Below are 16,458 nucleotides of genomic sequence, written 5' to 3'. Positions count from 1 at the left end.
GCTTGCTTGGCCACAGGATCTGGGACGGGAGCATCAAGTGCTAAAAGCATGAAGTGCCAACAAGACAAGAAATACCAGCGAGAACACTGATCACATGCTGGACACAGGGAAACATCCATTTCCCATGGACAGGATCCCTCCCACCTCCACAGCAGCCCTCGAGGCGGTTAGTAAAATTGTGATGGAAAAACTGAAGCACAGAGAGGCTAGGTAATTCAGGCAGAGAGACAGAGCCAATAAGTAAAACAGGCAAGATGAGAGCCTGGATCTAGCCGCCCCAGCCTCCAGAATCTTAAGAGAAGAGCTGGGTATGTGTGGTCCAGGCCCCTGCCCCACAGCGTGCTGAGCCATAGGGACAGGAGATTAGATTCGGGGGCATTCACACCCAAGTCCGGAAGTCTAGTGGCTAAAGGAGAGGAGAAGAGTTGGTCAGTGTGGGATGTGGTCACAGAGCAGCCACCCCGGCCCTGCCACTGGCTGGCCGTGTGTCCTCAAGTCTGCTTAACCTCAATTCCAGGTTCTTCACCAGCAAAGTGAAGATTACAATTTTACAATTAAATGTGGGTTACTAAGGACTTAGCCGGCAATTGAGTACCTAACATACAGTAACAGCTTATTAAATGTTCAACTTACTCAGATACTTGAAGATCCATTAATGCTAGTGAGAGATTAGCAGTTCTCTGTGTGGCCAAGATAAAGAAGTTCTCCAGGGGCAGATGGGGATATCAATAATAATTACAGTACAGTATGATGAGTGAACCAGCAGAGAGGGTCTGGTGGGCACACCACCGCAGGCTGGGGAAACCAGCTTCTTTCTCTGTAGGCAAGGAGTCATTCATGGAAGGAAGTGTTTGCCCAGAAAAAGCATTTGAACTGCCTTCTCAAGGTGAGGATGGGGGATTTCCCTGGTGGTCCAGTGGTTAAGACTCCGTGCTCCCAATGCAGGGGCCCAGGTTCAATCCCTGGTCAGGGAACTGGATCCCATGTTCAGCAACTAAAGACCTGGCACAGCCAAATAAATAAATATTAAAAAAAAAAAATGGTGAGGATGGTTGGAGCTCATAAATAGAGGGAAGGGCTGTAGGGGAAACAGTAGTACAGCTGCTTTTAAGAGCATGACACGCCTAGGCTGGCCATCAGAAAGGGAGACCCATGGGATTAGATGAGTCCGTGTAGGGCAAACGCAGCCCCCTCATTTTTCATAGTAATGTAACTATTTCCTTCTTTGTTGGTGTCACCGTTCACTTCATCAGAATTTTAGAAGTAAATTCCTATAGTGTATTATATTTTAGTAGTATTTCAGAAAGATAGGTGACCTAGAAGATATGGATGCTTTTTCTAGCTGTGCTATTTAGTTCTTTTGTTTATCAGTACATCTTCTACCTGTTCAAATGCATTGTTTAACCATCAGTTAATAAGGTCAAACAAATGTGACCTTAGGTCAAAAATCCAGAACCCCAGTGCTTTGTTGAAACTCAAACAAAAACATCTTTGGTAGCTTTGAGAAAGTATTAGCGCTTCCGTAAGCGCTGTTCATTCTGGGAGATAGTGGAGGACAGGCGGCCTGGCGTGCTGCAAAGTATCAGACAGGACTTAGCCACTGAACAACAAAGTGCTATTGATATGACCTTAGCTTTCTCTGGTGGCTCAGATGGTACAGAATCTGCCTGCAGTGGAGGAGCCCCAGGTTTGATCCCTGGGTCGGGAAAATCCCCTAAAGAGGGGAATGGCAAAACCCTTCGCCAGTATTCTTGCCTAGAGAATTCCACAAACAGAGCCTGGCGGACTACAGTCCGTGTGGTTGCATAGAGTCGGACACGAATGAGCATGGAGTCTTAACCACTGGACCACCAGGAAAATCCCTCTACACCTAATATTATTCATTGTTAATTACTGTTGCTCTGTAATTAAGATATCACTTAATTTCTGATAAGATTCACCCTGACTCATCACTTCTTCAGTGTGTGCTTTAGACTTTCCTCCTTGTTTATTTTTTTCCATTGAACTTTAGAATTTTTTTATCAAGTTCTGTGATGAATTTCTATACCAGTCAAGATGGACTAGATTATGCTGTGGAAACGACCCCCAAATCTCAGTGTTTTAAAAACAAAGATTTGTTTCTTCCTCACACAACAAATCCATCCTGGGTTGGCTGAGGGGTTCTGTATCATTCCCAACCTCACTCAAGGACCCAGGTTCATTGAGCAGCTTCCAGCCAGAGTGGTACCCATAGAAGTCACAACTGATTGGCCAGAGCACATCACATGGTCAAGCCTAACTTCACTTGGGTGGGGGAGGTGCATTCCTCCCAGAGAGAGAAAGTAGATTTTGGTGAATTCTAGAAGGCAATGGCACCCCACTCCAGTATTCTTCCCTGGAAAATCCCATGGATGGAGGAGCCTGGTAGGCTGCAATCCATGGGGTCGCTAAGAGTCGGACACGACTGAGCGACTTCACTTTCACTTTTCACTTTCAAGCATTGAAGAAGGAAATGGCAACCTACTCCAGTGCTCTTGCCCGGAGAATCCCAGGGACGGGGGAGCCTGATGGGCTGTCGCCTATGGGGTCGCACAGAGTCGGACACGACTGAAGCGACTTAGCAGCAGCAGCACACTTTATCACAAATTTTTTTTTTTTAAAGGCTTTTTGATATGGACCGCTTTTTTAAGTCTTTCTTGAACTTGTTACAGTATTGCTTCTGTTTTCTGTTTTGTGTTTTTGGCCGTGAGGCACCTGAGATTCCAGCTCCCCGACCAGGGATCGAAGCCACACGCCCTGCACTGGAAGCAGGGGGTCTTAACCACTGGACCACCAGGGAAGCCCCTGTATCACAGTTTTGGAATAGGAATTTTATTGTTAAGTTAACTTGGAAACGTTTGTCATCATAGTATTTTCTCATCCAGGAATATGGGGCTTCCCTTGAAGTCTTTCTGTATTTTTCCCATAAAGAACTTCTGGCTCTTAATGTAGGTCCAGGGTTATCAAGATTAGAATTCCCCCGGGGAACTTCTAAAAGATACCAAGGCCAGGGGCCAGGCCCCAAGAATACAAGGTCCCCCTCAGGGTGGAGAACTGTAGATGTAGCTCTTTCACATTGTTTGTTTCCTCTTCAGCTTTTTCTTTCAACTTTTTATTATACAATTGTTCGAACTATAGAAAAGTAGAGAGCATAGTAAAATGAGCTCAGGATAAACCCATCACTCAATCTAAACAATTTCTCAGCTTTTGGCCAATCTTATTCCATCTATAAACCACCCCTTCCTGTGTTCCCCTTCAAAGATTATTTGAAGGCTGCAAATCCCAGGCAGCCTTTCATGTCATCTATGACTGTTTCAGTGTGTGATGCTAAGGTACACGTACTCTTTGTTTTAGTCTGCTAGGGCTACCAAAACTAAATACCACAGTCTGGTGGCTTAACTACAGAAATGTGTTTTCTCATAGTTCTGAAGGCTAGAAGTCCACGTTCAAGATGTTGGCAGGTTTGCCAAGGCTTCCCTCCTCGGTTTAGAGACGGCTGTCTCTCTGTGTGTCCACACCTCTGTCTGTATCCTAATCTCTCCTTATAAGGATACAGTCATATCAAGTTGGGCTTCCCAGGTGGCACTAGTGGTAAAGAATCTGCCCGCCATTGCAGGAGGTGCAAGAGACTCTGGTTTGATCCCTGCGTCAGGAAGATCCCCTGGAGGAGGAAATAGCAACCCACTCCAGTATTTTTGCCTGGAGAATCCCATGGATGGAGGAGCCTAGTGGGCTACAGTTCATGGGGTCACAAAGAGCCGGACACGACTGAGCAACTGAACCACCACCACTGTATTGGGTTAGAGCTCACCCAAATGACCCCGTTTTTACTTAACTACCTCTCTCCAGAAGCTCTGTCTCCAAACAGTCACATTCTGAGGTCCTGGGGCCTAGGACTTCTACATAGGAATTTGGGGAGGATGCAAGTCAGTCCATACCATAGACATAAACCATCATCACACTTGAAACATTAGCAATATTCCTTCACAGCCGTTTAGTTTCCTCAACTGACTTCTTTGTTTTTGTTTTTCCTTTTTAATTATAATTTGCTCAATTCAGGATCGGAATCAGGTCCCATATACTGTAGCTGGCTGAAGGGTTCCTTAAACCTCTTTCAAATCTCCTTCCCTCCACTTGTATTTGGCTTCCACTCACATCAGCCTCCTCCATGTGGGCTGACTGGATATGACATGAAGGAGGCGCCAGATCTCTGAGACATGCCACAGCCTGCCCAGAGCATACGTGGGCACTGGGCACTGGCCCGAGGGCCCCACTGACCTCAGGGCTGCCCAGGTCCTGTGCAGAGGGCCCCTCCCTAGTCCTCACCGGGTTGCTCCTTGTCATTCAGGCCTCCACCAAGATGGCACTTTGGGGAGCCCTTCTGAGACCGTCCTCGACCCATCCTTCTCATCTAATCCCCCTCTTTACGTTCGTCAAGGCACTTATGATTTGGTGAGACCATGTGTCTGTCTACCTGTTTGTTTCCTATCTCTCCATCCCCAAGCCCCGTCCACGAGCACCAGAGGTCTTTGTCCTGCTGTGGCTCCCCGGCATCTCTGCTTTGGCCCCTAGAAAGTGCTAGGTCCTATTGCCTGAGTGAGGGCTGAGGGGAGGAATGTGAAATGACAGTGTTTCTGGATGGAAGGTGACGTTGTACAGACGGGCACGTCTCAAACAGGTGTGTCTTGTGGTTGTGTGACCTGCCCTTGTGCAAACCGTGTCACTCTGGAGCAGATGGCAGGCCCTCCTGTCACGGAGATCCCCTTCTGGCCTTTCAAAATTGTGAGTTCAACCAGAGGCAAACTAAAGAGGGCATTAACAAGAAGCCCTTCTTCTTTTTTTCCCATGTCCCACACACCTCAGATCTCTCTGAGAAAATTGCAAAAAGCCTTTTCCTGCTTACCTACCAACTTTGTTCTAAACCACATAAGCACTATTCCTGTGTTATTGGACATCCTTGCTGATGTGATTAGAAATTGTTGGCCCTAGATCTCTCTTGAACAGAATTTCCTAAATGGATAACCGTATGTTCTTGTGACTTAGAATCACAGGAATCCTTCCTGCTGCCTTTGAAACATAAATTCATTAAAGGAAAATCCCGCATGAAGCAGTTACCATTTATCTTGCATTAACAGTGCCAGGCACACGCTGAGCATCCACGGGTGTTACTTCCCTTGATCCTCCTGATGCCTCGGAGGTTGGCATTAGTTTCCCCACTTCCCAGGCTAAAGGAGGTTAAGTACCTTGCCTAGAGTCACACAAGCAGAAAGTGGCAGGACCAGCCTTCAAACTCTGTGATTCTTAACGCCAGTGCAGTACCACCTCTGTCATAGTGTTCATTTCCTATTTGAGATGCTGCTTATTAGAGTAAGGGGCTTCCCAGGTGGCTCAGATGGTAAAGAAGCTGCCTGCAAGGCAGGAGACAGGGAACTCGACTCAGTACTCTGTAATGACCTATATGGGAACAGAATCTAAAAAGGAGTGGATATATGTGTATATATATAACTGACTCACCTTGCTGTATAGCAGAAACTAACACAACATGGTAAATCAACTATACTCCGATAAAAAAATTTTTTTTAAAAAGTTGAGTAACTTGCTCCAGATCACAAAACTGATGAATGGGTGATCCAAGTTTCCAACTCAGGCAGTCTAGTCCTGGAGTCCATGCCTTTTTTTTTTTTAATCTTTATGCTTTATTATGTGCTTTTTTTTATATTTTTTTATTTTTTTGCAACATTGCTTCTGTTTTATGTTTTGATTTTTTGGCCACAAGGCACTTGGGATCTTAGCTCCCCAACCAGGAGAACTGCAGCCCCTGCACTGAACACTGAAAGGCAAAGTCTTAACTACAGGACGGTCAGGGAAGTTTCTTGGAGTCCATGCTTTTGAACAACAGGCTACACAGCCTTTCTTTTTAAAAAAAAATTTTAAAAATTGTTTTCTTATTTCATTTTTGGCTGCATCAGGTCTTAGTAGTGGCACATGGGCTCTTCCTTGCAGCCTATGGGCTTCTCTCTCGTTGTGGTGCTCAGATTCCTGAGCAAGAGGGCTCAGTTGCTCCATGCGTGTGGGATCTTAGTTCCCCGACCAGGGGTCAAACCTGCGTCCCCTGCATTGGAAGTCGGATTCTTAACCACTGGACCACCAGGGAAGTTCCCACACAGCCTTTCTGTGTAACGGGCTGCATCCTGCTGATACTTCTTAGGAGTAAGGAAATAGTTTCCAGTTGGATACGTTTTAGATTTAAAGCCAAAGAATAGCTGGAGCTTCTCAGAGTCACAGAAATAGGCCTGGTGGGTTTGGGCTCCATTTTTTTTTTTTTTTCTTATCTCATATCCTACAATCATGAGGCCAGACCCTGAGATGAGAATACAGATGGTAGTCTAAGCCCCTGCTTTCCTGAAGCTCCTGGTCTAGTGAGGAACAGCTCAGCATCAAGGGAAGAGGTAGGGAGACAGTCCCAGTCAGGCTGCACTTGCTGACTGGAATTGTCCAAAAAGAACATTTACCAGACTGCATCCTTTTTAAGGACAGGAGCCAGATTTCCGTGTTCAATTTTCATACTATGTTAATCTCCTGCACCTAGTGGATCGCTTAGAGAGATGCTCAGAAGCCTGCGGAAGAAGGCAGTGTTTCAGAGTCCGATAGATGGGAGTTTGCATTCCCCAGTTGGGGAAGTCAGCAATAATACAAAGGCACACAGTGTGGGGTCCAGCAAATACCACCGCATGGCGACCGTTACTGCCTTTTTCCGTCTTTCACTCTAAGTTTGTGTGTTCTGTGAGCACACGTAGACGAGAAGAGGTGAAGTTCACTGGAACCGTTAAAAGGCCTAGCCTCTAGGTCAGCCAACCTCCTGTGACTGCTCACAAGGGCCAATTTGAGAAGCTGTGCTTACGGAGCATGAATTTCTGTTTTGAATTTGGTCAGGATTCTGACTCTTTTTACATGTGGGGATGGTAAGACCGCGGTCGTTATTTTGAAGGATGCAGTGCTTGCTTTCCAGCAGTGTAAACTTCACTATCGGCTCCTTGCCAAATCTGGTGGGCCAGGGCTGGGGATGGGGTGGAGGGGTGGTGGTGGTGGATGTGGGCAGTCACACACCTCCAACTCAATTTTACTGGCTTCTTTTGTAATACCTGCAGTGCATGCGTGCTAAGTCGCTTCAGTCATGTCCAACTCATTGTGACCCCATGGACTGTGGCCCGCCAGGCTCCTCTGTCCATGGCATTTCCCAGGCAAGAATACTGGAGTGGGTTGCCATTTCCTTCTCCAGGGGATCTTCCCGCCTCAGGGAACCCAAGTCTCCTGTGTCTCCTGCGTTGGCAAGGCAGGTTCTTTATCACTAGCTCCACCTGGGAAGCCCCAATTGTAGTATATGTTTATTTAGCTGTATTTTAACTTTCTAAAATTTATTTTGATTCTTTAAAAATAATTCCTCACTGCTTGCCTCAGAATAGTTCATAGATTTTTTTTTTTTTTTTAAACCAGCAGAATTTCCCTTTTGAAGAATTAAGTTCAATGACATTATCTGATCTGACCAAAAACATATGAGACCGTTAGGATGACTAGTAGAATCCACAGGGGTAAAATTTGTCAGTCTTTTAAATTTCTTATTTAAATAGAATTCTTTCCTGGATCAGACTGGGTCCATAACCCTGTCATCTGAATGAGGTCAATGAATAACACTTGAAAATGAAGGAAGACCTGAAAGTCGTGAATATTTTTTGAAGTGTATTTATCATACAGAGCCTAGTCTTTAATTGGAACACAGCAGTCGTGGACATGCGGTCTTGCTCTTTATTGACTCAACTAATTTTCTAACCTGGACAGTGTTTGGAATATGAGTAATTTTGTCAGCAACACTGCCAAGGGACCAGTAAATTCAGGAAATATTCTGCTCCATCTTTCTGTCTTTGTCTGAAGGCCGTATCTCAGCCCTCCAATGTTCATATTCAGAGCAGAGTACAGCTGGATCAAGTCCACCAGCCAAGGAAACAAACTGGAAACCAGAATGATCCAGTTGTGGTTATTCTGACCTCCATTTCTAAGACTGACCCTGGAAATCTTATGACCTGAAAGTTAAGAGCCAAGCGACAAAGGATCCATGAGTTTGATCTTGATTAGAGAAAAAACACTGGGATTTTTTTTTTAAACAGTCTTTTCTATATCAGATGAAAAGAATCAAAATAATCACCTGGTATTAGCCCCCATAAGGTGAGCAGATCCCTTAGAATCATGAACCTCATAAGAACTTATGACTGAACACCAACCTAGGACATTTTGGCACTGAAAATGGTCTCAAACTATTTACATTGGCTTTTCGTGTGAGTTTAAACAGTGAAGTGGGCTCTTCCCTTATTTCTAAACACTTGGCTTTCTTGCATTAGACATCAAGGTGAGCAGAGGTGCCTAAAATCACAGCATCATTTTTTATTGCTTGGAGGAGGAGCTCATTAATTAATGTCCAATTGGGTTTAATACTGGAATTGTTTTTGTATTTAAAACTATCTTTTGTAATCTCAGTGTAAGATCAGAAAGCTGTGCCTTGCTTAGAGTACAGTATTTCCATCTTAGAAGGGAGAGAGGCCCTGTACTTAGGGCGACCGTATAATTTAGCATCCCAACCAGGTCACTTTTGAGAGTGAAAGAGAACTTTCCTCATAACTGCATCAGAATAACAGACAAACTCTGAGGTCTGTCTCAGGCAAACCCTGCTATACAGCAAGCTGTAGAGATCACCCATGATCCAAGACATCTTGCCACAAAGACTTGCAGATAGTGATTCCTGTTATATTTTTAAATTTTTATTGATTTACCTATTTATTTTTGACTGTGCTATGTCTTTGTTACTGCGCTCGGGCTTTCTCTAGTTGCAGCTAGTGGGGGCTACTCTGCATTGTGGTACAGGGGCTTAGTTGCCCTGGGTATGTGGAATTTTCCCGCACCAGGGATTGAACCCACGTCCCCTGCATTGGCAGGCGAACTCTTAACCACTGGACCACCAGAGAAGCCCGCAGATAGTGATTTTTAAGAAACTTCTACTTTTCCGTAAGTTTCTCCTACCTACTGTTTTAATTGCTGCAGACTCTGTTCTCAATCGTATTCATGATTCCAGATGATAACCAGGAGCTGTTTTGCCTGTGCAACAATTGAGTATAATAATGGCAAGAGGATGCCATGGGGTGGGGGGGTGAAGAGAGACAGAGGATGAGGAAGTGAAGGCAGTGAATTTGCAGAAAGTCAAGCCTCTCAGTAAAACATCTGACAAGACCATCTGCTGAGAGGACTCGCGCATCAAGAGAGTTCCCAGGGAGGGGCCAGAGTATGGGATGTGTTCAGGGGGGCATCCCATTTGCACTTTCAGGATGAGATCTAAGTATTTAACTTTCAGCTGGAAGAGGGCAGTATTCAGCACCCTGTACCCAAGGAAACAAAGCCAAGAGCACTCATGTGCGAAAATCTTTGTTTCAGAGATAAAAGACAAGGCCAATTAACATGCTGGGCCAAAAGGGCCCTCGCTTTATTTCTACAGCTGTTTTCTTCCCTGGGTGACTCAGCTTGGCAGTAGCTTGCCCACAACTTGAAGAAATGACTCACACACCTTCACTAGCAAGATGCTAGGGACTCCTAGCTGCCTGCCAGCGGAGCCATGTTGTTGGCTAACCAGATCATACTCAGGGGTTAAATTTAGGGGGAAGGATATTTAGGTTCTTTTTTCCCATCCCCTGTACAGTCACACTGGGTGTTATTGTGTGCTCTCATTCCGCATGATTCAGACTTCCTCCTTACCCAGTTCACATTGTGGCACACCCACTGTGTGCCTAGCGTGGAATTCACAGATGACTCAACGTCTCCATCCACAAAAAACACCAAGGCTCTGGGTTCTTGTATTCCAGCCTACTGAGTCATGTCGGTGCTATTTTGGGGGAATATGGCTTTGAAATAGTAGCATTCAGACTGTCTTAGCCTTGTCTCTGTTTAGGGGTGGGAGTTATGAGAAAAGGGTCTTTGCTTTCCTCCACAGTTTGCTTTTCAAAGATGGGCCTGTGGCACTCACCTTTCTAAGGCCAGGCTGGTAGTGGTAGTGTTAGTCGCTCAGTTGTGTCTGACTCTGTGACCCAACAGACTATAGCCCGCCAGGATCCTCTGTCCCTGGGATTCTCCAGGCAAGAATTCTGAAGTGGGTGGCCATGCCCTCCTCCAGGGGATCTTCCTAACCCAGAGATCAAACCTGAGCTTCCTGCATTGCAGGCAGATTCTTTACAGTTGAGCTACAGGGAAGTCCTAAGGCCAGAGTAGTGTCTCATATTTCATTGTGTCTTAAAATTGCAGCAAGATTAGAGACTTCAATCTTGTTACTGGTGCTAATCCCTTAAAGGATTAAATATGTAGAACCGCATTAAAATCTTCCTAGTATTAAAAAACAGGTTGCTGTAGCTCTTAATATCAGGTTGGCCGAAAAGCTCAATCAAGTTTTTCCATAAGCTGTTACGGAAAAACTCAAACGAACTTTCCGGTCAGCCCAGTAAACGCACCCAGGAAGGGGTTCCCAGACACTGAGGAACTGAGGGTGTTTGGTAACTGACGTCGGGTAGAGATCTTGGGAGGACCCAGTGTCTACCCAAACGCTGATCCTGGAGCTGGGCAGACACCGTGTCTTTGCCTTTCCCTTGCCTGGGAGAGACAGCAGCCCTGCACAAACCCCCAGCAGCTTGTCCAGGATTACGCAGGCCTGGCCTTTTATCCACATCAGAAGTGCTTAGATTGAATTAAGTTGCAGCTCCTAAAGCACCTACACAATTAGCTGTAACTGCTCTTCAGAACCCGCCTGCTGATCCCTGGGCCAGGAAGATCCCCTGGAGAAGGAAATGGCAACCCACCCCAGTATTCTTGCCTGGGAAATGCCATGGACAGAGAAGCCTGGCAGGCTACAATCTATGGGGTCATAAAACAGTCGGACACAGCTGAGCGACTAACCAACAATATTTCATTTAGCATAATGTCCTCAAGGTTTGTCCTTGTCGCAACATGTATCATGATTTCCGTACTCTTTAAGACTGAATAATATTCCACCAAATACATGTACAACATCTGGTTTATTCATTCATCTGTTGATGGACACTTTTGTTGCTCCCACCGTTTGGCTGTTGTGAATAAAGCTGTCATGAACATGGGTGTCCTTAAATGATATTTTAAAAAGAAAAAAGAATTGACACTATACCGTGGTCTAAGCCGTTTACCTATATCATCTTACTTAGTCCTGACTTCACCAGCTTCTCAAGGGGACACCAGCTGGTGTCATCCCTCCTGGGCACACTGGGCCCAAGTGCCCTCTCCATTCAGAAGTCTCCTCTGTGTGTTTCTGAATGGATCTGCCTCCCTTGACACCTGTCCCTACGTCACCAAGAACATTTTACCCTAATCCCACGGAACATGTTGGCCATCCCTCTGGACTGAAGTTTGTCTTTCCTTCTCCCCCTGGCAAGGCGATCCTGTAAATAACATCCACTTGGTACTTTTCTTAACACCATGAGTCATTGTACACGTGGGTATAGCATCCTGTTTTGTAGCCTAAGATGCTGATCCCTAAGAGTAATGCTCTTACTTTTGTTTTCATCTGTGTGCAAACCGAGGTGCTCATGCACACCTTGAATATATGTTTTGATTTCAGTGAGTATGGGATGGGTTTCTCAGCACCCACCTCTGAAGGAGCATTGCATACGCGTTTGGTAAATGGTCCCTTCCCTCATGGGTGCTACTTAGGCTGTGTTTCCTCTTATACTGAGGGGCCTCTGGGAGCTTCTCTTGATGTTCAGTTGCTAAGTCATGTTCGACTCTTTGCGGCCCCATGAACTGCAGCATGCCAGGCTTCCCTGTCCTTCACTATCTTCCTGGAGTTTGTTCAAACTCATGTCCATTGAGTCTGTGATGCCATCCAACCATCTCATCCTATCACCTCCTTCTCCTCTTGCTGTCCATCTTTCCCAGCATCAGGGTCTTTTCCAGTGAGTCAGCTCTTCACGTCAGGTATGCAAAATATTAGAGCTTCAGCTTCAGCATTAGTCCTTCCAATGAATATTCAGGGCTGATTTCCTCTAGAATTGACTGGTTTGATCTCCGTGTTGTCCAAGGGACTCTCAAGAGTCTCCTCCAGCACCACAGTTCAAAAACATCAATTCTTTGGCACTCAGCCTTCTCTGCAGGTAGCCAAAGAGAAATCTGGCTTCTCTCTCTATACACACACCCAAAATACCTGCTGTCCCTCAGCATCCTCAGGGAACTGGTTCCGGGACCCTCTTGGACACCAAAATCCACGGATGCTCAAGCTCCTTATATAAAATGGCATAGTATTTGCATAAAACCTAGGCACATCCTCCTGTGTACTTTAAAATAGTGGTTCCCAAGCGTTTTGTCACGAGGGACCAGTTTCGTGGAAGACAGTTTTTCCATAGACCAAGGTGGGAGATGGTTTGGGGATGATTCAAGCGCTTTACATTTATTGTGCACTTTATTTCTATTATTATTACATCAGCTCCACCTCAGATCATCAGGCATTCGATCCCAGAGATTGGGGACCCCTGCTTTAAAACATCTCTAGGTTACTTATAATACCTGATCAGTTCAGTTCAGTTCAGTCGCTCAGTTGTGTCCGACTCTTTGTGACCTCATGAACTGCAGCACGCCAGGCCTCCCTGTCCATCACCAACTCCCGGAGTCCACCCAAACCCATGTCCATCTAGTTGGTGATGCCATCCAACCATCACATCCTCTGTCATCCCCTTCTCCTCCCGCCCCCAATCCCACCCAGCATTAGAGTCTTTTCCAATGAGTCAACTCTTCGCATGAGGTGGCCAAAGTATTGGAGTTTCAGCTTCAACATGAGTCCTTCCAATGAACACCCAGGACTGATCTCTTTTAGGATGGATTGATTGGATCTCCTTGCAGTCCAAGGGACTCTCAAGAGTCTTCTCCAACACCACAGTTCAAAAGCATCCTGCGGCGCTCAGCTTTCTTCACCGTCCAACTCTCACATCCATACATGACCACTGGAAAAACCATAGCCTTGACTAGATGGACCTTTGTCGGCAAAGTAATGTCTCTGCTTTTTAATATGCTATCTAGGTTGGCCATAACCTTCCTTCCAAGGAGTAAGCGTCTTTTAACTTCATGGCTGCAATCACCATCAGCAGTGATTTTGGAGCCCCCCAAAATAAAGTCTGACACTGTTTCTACTGTTTCCCCATCTATTTCCCATGAAGTGATGGGACCAGATGCCATGATCTTAGTTTTCTGAATGTTGAGCTTTAAGCCAACTTTTTCACTCTCCTCTTTCACTTTCATCAAGAGGCTCTTTAGTTCTTCTTCACTTTCTGCCATAAGGGTGGTGTCATCCACATATCTGATAATACCATGTAAATGCTATGTAAATAGCTGCTTATGTATAGCCAAGTTCAGTTTTGCTTTTTAGAACTCTCTGGGATTTTTTTCCCAAATATTTTCGATCTGTGTTTGGTTGAATCTGCAGGTGTAGAACCCACAAATACAGAGATGGGCTGTAGTATTTACATTTCTGTCTGTCTGTCTCTCTCTCAATGCCTTGGCACCCACTTAAGTAACCCTCCTAGCTCACATTTTCTCCAAACTTTGTTGCGTCTGAAATGACCAAGTCTTCTTACCTCTCTGTCCACAGGCTGCACCTGGGAATTTGGAGCCATGGTAAACTACATCAAGAAGACATATCCCCTGACCCAGCTGGTGGTTGTGGGCTTCAGCTTGGGCGGTAACATCGTGTGTAAATACTTGGGGGAGACCCAGGCCAACCAAGAAAAAGTCCTGTGCTGCGTCAGCGTGTGTCAGGGCTACAGTGCACTGAGGTGAGTGATCCTGGCCGCGTGCCCGCACTTCCTCCTGCCACTGGTCCTCTAGTTAGCATTCGTTTACTGAGATGTCCTCAGCACACCAGACACTGGCCCGTGAAGACCTGGGGAAATGCTGGGGCAGACTAAGCAGAAGTTTCTGGGTCTTAATTTCACCTTGCTTTGCTTCCACATCATATACTGGAGTGGTCCCGTCAGACCCCTTCAACCTGGGATATGCAGCTGTATTTTGGGGGTCAGATCTGTCATGGAGTAAGCCAAAGCCCCCCCTTTAATAGCTGCTGTTTCCCTTTGGAGTCTCTGAGATGACTTACGTTCTTCATGCTCCAGGAGTTTTGTAGAACTGTGGGTTTATGAAAACACAGGAGACTTGGCAAACCAGGGTCTGAGAGATGGACCACCTTATGACCCCAACCCCTCCTACCTGCCAAAGACTTGAGTCTCAGATGGCATCTGGAAGGGATCTGTAGAAACCGTTTAATCCAGTTAAACCGTCAAATAGTCATCTCTCTCAGCATCCCAGGATCACACGTAAGAGATGACCTGCTGGATAGAGGTTTACCTCTCCCCTTAGTCTCCTGACAACAGAAACCCACACAATGAGTCCTAGGAGGGCACTGTTGTCTGCTCTGACCCCCCAGCCCAGATCAGTGTTGTCCTCGATCACTCCAGAGTCACCACGCACACACATTCACACACATACACACAACACATACACACTCATACACATACATGCTCACAAACATACACATTCATGTACACACACCCATAAACATACACACAAACATACACATTCATATATACACACCCATACACATACACACACACATATACACCCATACACATACACAGTCACACACATACACATTCATATACATACACATCTCTCCGGACTGTTTAAATGCATTCATATTTTTTCCTGTACTCACGCCTCATGATAATGTCTTTTGTATTGTGAATGGGTAATGAAGAAATCTAAAATCACACACCAAAAAATAAAAAACAAACTCCCTGCCCTGATTGATCCAGTGTAATACCACAGTCCTTGTAGGTAATCCTTACTTTTTGCCTCACCTGTATCTCTCAGTATAGTTTAAACCTATTTTGTCATTTTCTAATGGATAAGGGGCTATGTTATTTCTAAAAATATCTGTTACTGGAATTTGAAATCAACACATCCAAAGGGCAAATGCAGGCTCAGAATTCAGCCTCTGCCCAAGCCTTAAAGCTGGGCCAAAATGGAGAATTTAAATGTACCCCAAAAGAGACAGGAAACACTTCCCTGCTGGAACCTTTCCTGAGTTCCAGGGCTGAGGCCTGGGCCCCAGTTGTCCTCACCTGCAGTATGGGGGTGACAATAATTGGCACCTACCCTGTGGCACCATGGTGAGGGTCAAATGAGTTCATGAGAATGAACTTGGAACAGTGCCAGGCACGTAGGAAGTTGTCAGTAACTACCAATTATCATCATCATGCATTGTAAAATGAGAAGTGGGCTACATCAGTGGATTACAAAGACCAATCTAGAGAACTAGTGACTGCCACACTTCGTTAAGAATCACTTGGAGAATCATGATAAAAATAAATTCATTTTCTCGGGCCCCAGCCCTGGAGATCCTGATTCGTGAGTCTGGGGCATGGGGCCAGGAATCTGCTTTTGGACACATTTCACGAGTGATTCCTGAGGTGTTAGCCACATTTAGCAGTCATTGGGCCCAGGGACCTCAGTGGTCTCTCCAGCTCTAGTGTTGCAGGCTAGGTTAGTCTCCTCATCCTCCTGTTGGGGATCCTCCCCTTCAATTCCCCTCTACACTCTGGTTTGAACCGGGACATGTTCCTTTACGTTGACTTGGCTAGAAATACTCAACTCCCGATTTGCAGCCATGATGTAACCAGAGTTAGCCAAAGCCCCATCCTTCGCAGCCATGATGTAACCAGAGTTACCCAAAGCCCCATCCTTGCCAGTAACTGGGATCTTAGAGCAATGAGCAGAGGGCCCGCCCCAGGATCCCAGGGAGACCAACTCTCGTCTGACTAGCGGTCCAGTTTTTGGCCAGGCTTCTAGTGTCTGTAAAAATCAGAGTCCCTTCCTAAACCAAGCGCTGTCAAGTGACTAGAACACTGACTTCGTGTTCAGAGAGCACTGGGTTTGACAGGAAGGAGAATGTAGGACAAGCTTGTTTTCCCTGTTAATGCGCAGAATCATCAATTAACAGCCTCATTTCATTTTGCTGCAACAGCGCCATCTGCTGTTGGACAAGCACACGACTCACACAATTGAGGATCCCAGGTATGAGTTTAAGCTAGGAAGCTAACCAACATCTGTGAGATGCTCTATGCACTTTGCAGAAGTGGTCCACACCACTTCTCTTTGAGGCCTCAGAGATCTTCATATTCATAATCATTGTCACATCAGTCGTCTGCAAAGGGGAGAAACAGGCAACTTTATCCGCTGGAGCAAAGCGATCCAGGCAAAGATCCTATACCCTACACACAGGAAAACTGGAGGCAGATCAAAGAGACACCGTCGTCCTATGAGTGCTGGGGCCGCTCACGG

The 16,458-nt window shown here is 45.8% G+C and overlaps 1 protein-coding gene and 1 non-coding gene across 3 annotated transcripts in view; both read left to right on the top strand.

Moving 5' to 3' along the window:
* The window catches only part of ABHD2 (abhydrolase domain containing 2, acylglycerol lipase), a 103,991-nt gene that overhangs the window by 72,416 nt on the left and 15,117 nt on the right, over positions 1–16,458 (top strand). For both annotated transcript variants that reach the window (XM_081547198.1, XM_081547199.1), the window contains one exon: positions 13,715–13,898. In XM_081547198.1, the coding sequence (XP_081403324.1) occupies positions 13,715–13,898 (184 nt within the window). The remainder of the gene's footprint in view (positions 1–13,714; positions 13,899–16,458) is intronic.
* TRNAG-CCC (transfer RNA glycine (anticodon CCC)) lies at positions 903–974 on the top strand. The gene has a single exon. It is a non-coding gene; the product is annotated as a tRNA-Gly (tRNA).

The sequence above is a fragment of the Giraffa tippelskirchi genome, chromosome 12, assembly GCF_054371585.1.
Source record: "Giraffa tippelskirchi isolate mGirTip1 chromosome 12, T2T-mGirTip1v1.2.pri, whole genome shotgun sequence".
Taxonomy (NCBI): Eukaryota; Metazoa; Chordata; class Mammalia; order Artiodactyla; family Giraffidae; genus Giraffa; species Giraffa tippelskirchi.
Note: the sequence above shows the minus strand (reverse complement) of the source record. Positions and strands in the feature narration are given on the sequence as shown.